This window comes from Oxyura jamaicensis, chromosome 1 (genome assembly GCF_011077185.1).
Source record: "Oxyura jamaicensis isolate SHBP4307 breed ruddy duck chromosome 1, BPBGC_Ojam_1.0, whole genome shotgun sequence".
NCBI lineage: Eukaryota > Metazoa > Chordata > Aves > Anseriformes > Anatidae > Oxyura > Oxyura jamaicensis.
The window spans coordinates 145,582,388-145,589,581 of record NC_048893.1 but is presented as its reverse complement, the minus strand read 5'-3'; the positions used below and the strand labels follow the sequence as shown (position 1 = coordinate 145,589,581).

The 7,194-nt window shown below is 46.3% G+C and overlaps 1 protein-coding gene across 1 annotated transcript in view; it reads right to left on the bottom strand.

Annotated features, from left to right (window-relative positions):
* Positions 1–7,045, bottom strand: part of EFNB2 (ephrin B2) — a 44,868-nt gene extending 37,823 nt beyond the window's left edge. Inside the window, exons 1-2 of the mRNA XM_035318423.1 lie at positions 6,881–7,045; positions 5,975–6,775 (exon numbers count right to left, since the gene is read on the bottom strand). Coding sequence (XP_035174314.1) covers positions 5,975–6,102 — 128 coding nt within the window. The 5' untranslated portion in view covers positions 6,103–6,775; positions 6,881–7,045. The remainder of the gene's footprint in view (positions 1–5,974; positions 6,776–6,880) is intronic.
* Positions 7,046–7,194: the final 149 nt, after the last annotated feature.

The window sequence follows — 7,194 nt, the reverse complement described above, 5'->3', positions numbered from 1 at the left end:
CCCCCAGATGCTTATCTCGTTCATTTCTAGATTTCAGCCAGCCTTTCAGGAATAAATACCACCTAGAGACTAAGCCAATCAATTTGATTATCTGCAATTTTACTGGCAAATCGGAATTAATGCTGGTTTGGCTTGTTGTTGTTTTTTTCCCTTCTTTTATGTTTTTGCAGAGTAGGAAACAAGAAACGCTTAAACACCTGGCTGGGGCGTGGACAATGCAGTATGTTGGTCAGTGCTGCTCCCATATAGTGGGGGATCAAGACCTTGGCCCAAAACAGAGCCAAAGTCTGTTCTGGTCTCTGTTCTCCTTTCAGCTAACCCCTGCCCCACCTGTCCCCCCTGCCCCCAGTGAAGGACGAGCAGTCCACCCGACAGCACGGCTGCTGCAGCGCCAGGCCTGGACCAGGAGAGCCATCCCTGCCTCACCACTGCCACAGCCTCAAGCTTCAGCCGGCCCCCGCTCCAGACAGAGCAGCAAATGAAATCTATCTTTACCATATTATACGACACCAATGAGCAAGAACTGAGCAGCTTTTCTTCGCTGCTTTAACCAGCCCAAGCCACAAGTAGGCCTTTCATACAGCCTAATCCCAGCCCCGAGTTTTGTGCGGCTCTCACATAATGCCTCGCAGCCCGGAGCAAGGCCCTTAGTCTCCAGCACCCCTTTCAGAGACGTGTCATTTCTAACATCAAGCTAATCTATATGTTGCCATGGCATCACCCTTTATCTGCCTTTACATCTTATGAACTGCATGGATTTACCACATTATTTTTATCTGAAAGACAGAAAATGGTGGTTTTATTGCCATACAATCAGATTACTGCTGCTAGTTTCTCTATGCCTTTTTACCAGACTTCAATCAAAAGGGATCAGTTTCTTTATACTCTGCCCTTGATTTACATTACATCTGTAAAGACGTAGTCTGGGTTGTAATCCCCTTATTAACTATGACCAGGGTTGATTTGCCTAAAAATAAAAGCAAATTGTGTCAGACCTTTTCACTTTGTTTTTGATTCGGAACTACAAAATGGATTACTAAAGAAATCTTCAGAGTTCACACGGCTGGTATAGTACTGAATTTAAAATGAGAATTAAACAAGTTAAACATGGGAGCTGTGTCAACGGTTTACATTTTCCATCATGGGAGAAAGGCTCAACTGCATTTGTCTTTGTGTTCTCCAGCTTTAAAGAGACAATGAAGCCACAGGAGTTTTTCCAAGCTCTTCTAACACTGTCTATTTGCCATCCTCCCTTCCTCTGCTTTTCAGGCAACTCCCTCCCAAACTCTTCCCCCTTGCCGCTCCCTTCCCCCTCCACCCTAGAAAAAGCCTCACTCTAAAGAAGAGTGCTCTGGTTAAAAGTTTATAGTTCTATGGCACTGCATATTTTAATCAAAATATTTCAAGCAGTGTAACATTCCTATTTAAGTTTCCACAACGCCTCACAAAGAATGAGCTCATAAGCAAATCCATGTAGATGTATGATAAATGACCTGAAAAACAGGTTTCTTTATGTCAGCAGTCATGGAAGGCAGACATTAGGCACACATGAATAACATTTTAATCACTACTTTTTTTTTTTCCCTCAGAAGAACACTTTCTTCTCATTTGCAACAAGCAATTTCTAGTACTGCAGGTTGCACAACACATGAAGACCAAATCCTCAGAAAGGCCCTAGTTCTGACTGCTGTGCAGTTCTTCAAGTCCTGTCCTTGCCAGCATGCCACTGCAGTCACCTCAGGCCCTCTGCTGCCTTTCCATTACAGGAACCTTGACTGAATTTGCGACAATCCTAATTGTCACAGCTCAAGCGATGCAATCTCCTTACAATAAAACAGGAAAAAAAAAAAAAAAAAAAAAGAGGGAAGGTGGCATTCTTGTGTGTTGAAAGAGGGGGGAGATAGTGATTTTAGCTTGACTTTTAGTCACTGCCTTTCTGAATGCAATTACTTCATTAAACAAAGTGAAACAACATGGCACAGCTTACAGATAACATGCTTTACGATCATTACAATAAATAATATATCAATTATACTCCCCCTGTGAAAGGCTAGGAGAAAATAATCAACTGAAAAATCTGCACATTACTTTGTTCTGAATTCATTTTGCTAATTCACTTGTGTTAAGACCTGGCTACAAACACCAGAGATAACAAATGGACTGGAAGACACCACTCACTTCTTGTATAAGCATGGCAAGTGTCAACAGCTATGTTTTGGGTACAATTTAGAAGCATGTGTTTATATCATCTTAACCTTCCACTCCTGTTTCTTCAGCTTGAAGCTGCAATTGTTGAGGTTAGAAAGTGCGCTCCCATGACACCGGACTCCAAAATAAATTCTTGTCTAGCAAGAGGTTACCAAACATGTTGTGAGGTATCGTTTTAGCAAGCTCTTTGTGCTTCGGCAGGCTCACTTGTCCTGTGAAACAAGGACTGTCCATTACCTACAGTTTATCATTCTGACAAAATGTGAGGAATGTGGATGTGAAAGCACTAACAATTCCACCCCTGGTGCTTTCCCCTTTTTTCTCTCTATATTAAAACCGACAAGATTAACCCAAATGCAAACTGCAGAGCATAGTTCAAGGGGCTATTCAATCGGTAGTGAATGTGCATTTGTTTACCTACAAAAATAAGAATTTCAGAAATAATGAGAAGCAGACTAGTCTATATGCTACTGAATAGCCCATTTAACAGGGTCATCAATTGTAGTTTATTTTATCAGTTTCTGACATGAGAGCATTAATTCAGAGATAGGCTGTGAAATATCCCATATATAATTGGTTATAAGAGATAGAGAAAAACAGCTATGTAATCTAACTTAATCAGTGTCAAATGCAGCAGTTTGGAGGATAAGCTTCCACGTTACCAAGGAGAACTGCCTTGCTCACCAGCCTATAGCACGCAAGGCATAGAGACACTCAGACAGAAACAATGGGTTTTGAATGAGATTTCGCTAAGGTTTGACTGAAATGCACTTCACGACGCTATGCTGTCATACATTTCAGAGGCAGTGTTGAGTGCTTGGGAGGTGAAACTGAGGTAATCCATGCTATCTATACATATTGTTTATCTTGGCAGAAATGGCACAGGCAGAAAGTCCCTGATTAAAAAGTGTCAACAGGAGTTAAATCTACAGAATAATTTCTCACTGTATTTTCAAGATCATGAGAACTAACTTTCTTCAAATGAAAAGTCTGTAACATCTACAAAACCATCTGCAATGATGACATTTAACCTCCCAAGCTATAAAGTCAGAGGTATAATTATATTATGTCACTTAAAATACACCTCTTGTGACTCTATGGAGTCAATGAAAGTAGAGCTCAATGAAGGGAGAAAGGAGCTGAGCAGGGCAGGGATGTCTGTGTTCAGACAGCTACCGTGTGCTCTCAATCCCAGCCACCTGCTAAAAATTACAACCTCTAAGCTTCAGTGCAAAACCAATTCAGTTTATATGTTCACCTTAACCTAAAATTTATTATTTCTTACTTTATATTAACCTGACTAATAACTTCTCCCAGCATTTAATTGCCTACCTGTTCAGCAGATTTATGTGTTGAGGCTTTCAACTGAGTTAAATGAATAGCTTCCCTGAATAAATTAACCAGTACCAAAGATAGTTATTATTTCAAACCTAGAAAGGAGCTTTATTATACTACACTGAGATCCTTTCAGCAGCTTACTTCTCAAGCGTGTTGAAGCCCAAGTGAGGACAACCTTGTCTAAGGAGAAATTATTCAGTATCCTTTGGGCAAACAATTGTGACAAGAATCAGTAAGAAATCCTGCTCCAAGAAGTGGAGCTGTCTCACCAACAGCAGTATTGGTAATGCATTTGTAAGCTTCCTCAAAGTATGGGCCTCCAAGTGGCCTATAAATCACTATCCCCAGCAATTGAAAAGACTAATTTTAATAGTGTACTTCTTCACTGTGGTGATTAAGCCTCAATGAATCACTCAAGAAAACTCAATTACATCAACAGCAGAACCTATTTTTAAGTGTGCATTTAAGTTGAAAAAGTAATTAGATATTATCATTAGATCTACCATTAACAACATTCAAACCTTTTTTGTAATCAAATAGTTTAGAATTACCCAAATGGAAACACAACTTGTATTTGATAAAGGCAGCATATCCCCAGGCACAATAAGATGGGTTGAATTCTGCTGCTTGGATACTTTAATTTCACTGATGGCTAATAAAAGCTACAAGGTAAGTTAAAAAAAAAAAAAAAACAAGCAGGTTGGAACTGAAGGAGCAGCAGAGGAGAGGCCAGAGCAGCAAGCTGTTCTGCATTGGAAGAGTGACCTCTGTAGGAAAACACCGAGCACAGGGCTGGCACTGCAAACCTCCAGGGCTGAGCCGAGCCAGTTTTCCATGAGCACTGTAGGCCCACTAATGCAATGAAGCCCCAGCTCACAGCCCATGACTTCTGAGAAGTCAAACAGCACCGTAAAGCCCATTTATAGTCACCTACTTGTCTTTATTCTCAGGTGTCATGCCATACCACCTTTCTTAAGCCAAAGAAAGGGCTCTAAGCTGCATGCATCATAGAAGTGCAGAGCCAGAGACTAGAGCTAAACTTTGTTATCCTAACTGCCTTCCCACCTGGTGTATGTGTAAATAAAGTGAACATTCGCCAGAATACTAAGAATAAAAACACAGAAATGGCTACTCCATGGCCTTCCTAACAGTTTCTATTTTTTTAATGGAAGATTAGAAAACTTTTCCGCAAAAAGTCACACAGATACAGCAGAGAGTTTAATTATTAAAAACTGCTGGCATAAAACCTGCAAGTTTTTCCTCAGCGGGAACAATGGTAGGGAATAATGACAGTAAGGCAAGACTTGATGAACTTGAGCTGCCACTCTTAATTCAAACTTTGAAATCTTCCCCAATTTTTGGGGGATACTGCCACCCACACAGAATTAAGCCCCAGTCCAGGAAATACTCCACTCTTCTCATTTCATCACAACCTAACATTTCCTCTAAAAAGTCCCCTGGGAAAACAAGACAGATACTCACTGGATTTAATTGGAAAATTAAAATTCAAAATTCAATTAATATAATGCACACATTTTGCTTTTAAATATATATTAAAGATGTAATATATGTTCGAATAAATTATTTTAATCCATTTCTAGTTTAAAACTTCCTGAACTTATTACAGACTATTCCTTCCTAGCCAGGGAAAAAAAATTGCTAAGGTGTTTTTAATCACAGAAGTTCAAAGGGTTCCACAGCCGGACGAAGCCAACTTTTATTTTGCATACGTCGAAAAAAAAATATGAAAGGGGCAGAAAAGTTTTCCTCGGGTAGACTTTTCTTTAGAAAGACAGCCCACTCCGAAGTGCTCTTCTTTCCCAAAGTGCAAGTTTCTTCTGTTTTGAGTTTTTAACGGATATGCTATTTTAAGACCGTGCTTTGATAGAGAAGCCCTGGGAGCCCATGCAGTTTTTTGCCTGGGTTTGCTAATGAAGAATGACACTAAATGGTTGCGTGATGGGTAGCGCTCACTTCATTACTCACTGACATGTGCCTTGATACCATCAACTCCACCACCAAATTTAGCCCTGCTCTACGCAGATGCAACCCCGCTGGAGTCAGGCGGGATGAGTTCGCATCTGCGGGCGGAGAAGTTGAGGAGCACCCACACACCCACCCAACCCCTTCCCGGCAGCGCCGCCCGGTGCCGCCGGCCCCGCGGCCTCCGCCGCTCCCACGGCGGGATGGCGGCGGCTCCCCGGCGGGGCCGTGCACCCCTCCCGCAGCTTTCAGCCCGGTGCTACCCCCCTCCCCGGCCCCTCTCCGTTCCGGTAGGGGCAAGCAGCAGGCTGCCGCCGCCACACGGCCCGGGGAAGGACGGATCCTGCCGGGATCCCCCCGCCCCGCCGGCCCGTCCCGTCTCCTGAGGGCCGCGGCAGCGTCCCCCCGCGGAGGGAGGAGGAGGGTGGCGGCGGCGGCGACTTACTTGGGGTTGGAAGAATTCCAATAGATGGGGTCTAAAACGATGGACCTGGCCAGCGCAGTTCTGCATAAAACCATCGCGACTCCCCAACAGTACTTCCAGGTGGAGCCGTCGCGCCTCCGCGCTGCCATGGTCGCGGGCGGCACCGAGCCCGTGCCCGGCGCCTCGCCAACTCCGCCGCACCTGGGCGGGCGCCCGGTATCCCCAAGGCCGGGACGGATGGGGAGAAATAAAATAACAATAAAATAAAATTAAAAAAAAAAATCACACGAGGCGGCGGCGGGTCGACGATGCACTTGGCGAGAGCCGCGACAGATCTACTGAGTCATGTATGCCACCCGCACGTAGAGCATTGATTCTCCTGCGAGGTAAGATCCCAGCTACCTCCGAAGTAACGACGGCGGTAAGGAAAAAAAGCAAACGCCTCAGTCCTTCCTCTCACTCGGGGTCTGCCGGCTGCCTTGGAGGATACCACTCAAACTGCCAACTCCCATTTGGATCCAGTGCGCCATACACATTCACAGTGTCTCAGGCTCGCGTGAAAAGGAGTAGAAAAAAAACAGCAAACGGTGGTGGGAGAAATAAAAGGGCTGGGGAAAGGGGCACAGGCCCGGCAGGAGGCTCCTGCTGCGTGTCTCTCAGCGCTGCCCGCAGTTTGCAATCCGCACAGGCACCAGCCCGGGCTGTTTCGGGGAGCTCGGGAGCAACCGTGAGTCAATAAATCCACTCCGAGAGTCACCTCCCCCGGTCCCGGGGAGGCGCATCCGCAGGGCTCCGGCTCCCCCGGGGGGCACCGCCGCTGTCCTTGCCGCCGGCGCGGGGCGAGAAATAATATTAATTAAAAAATGAAGCAGAGAGAACCGGTGTGGGGGGGGGGGGGAGGTCGCAGCCTCAAAACCTCTCCCTTACGAGATCCGCAGTGCGCGCCGCGGCAGCAGGAGGAAAGAGCCAGGCACGGGGCTCAGCGCGGAGCAGACGCGGCGACAGCCGCCACCACCGTTCCCCCGCCGTCTTCCTTCGCCCGAGCCCCCGCTGCCGCCGTCGCCGCTCCGCGGCTGCCGCGGCCAGTCCCCGACGCAGGAACGCGGCCGGCGGTAGCGCGCCGCCGTAGCCATATAAGCGCGGCCCCGCCGCCCCGCCGCCGCCGCTCATAGGGCCGCCGCCGGGCCGCCGCGCTGGTTGGGCGCCGCGCGTGTCACTTACCGCCGCCGCCGCGGCGGGCG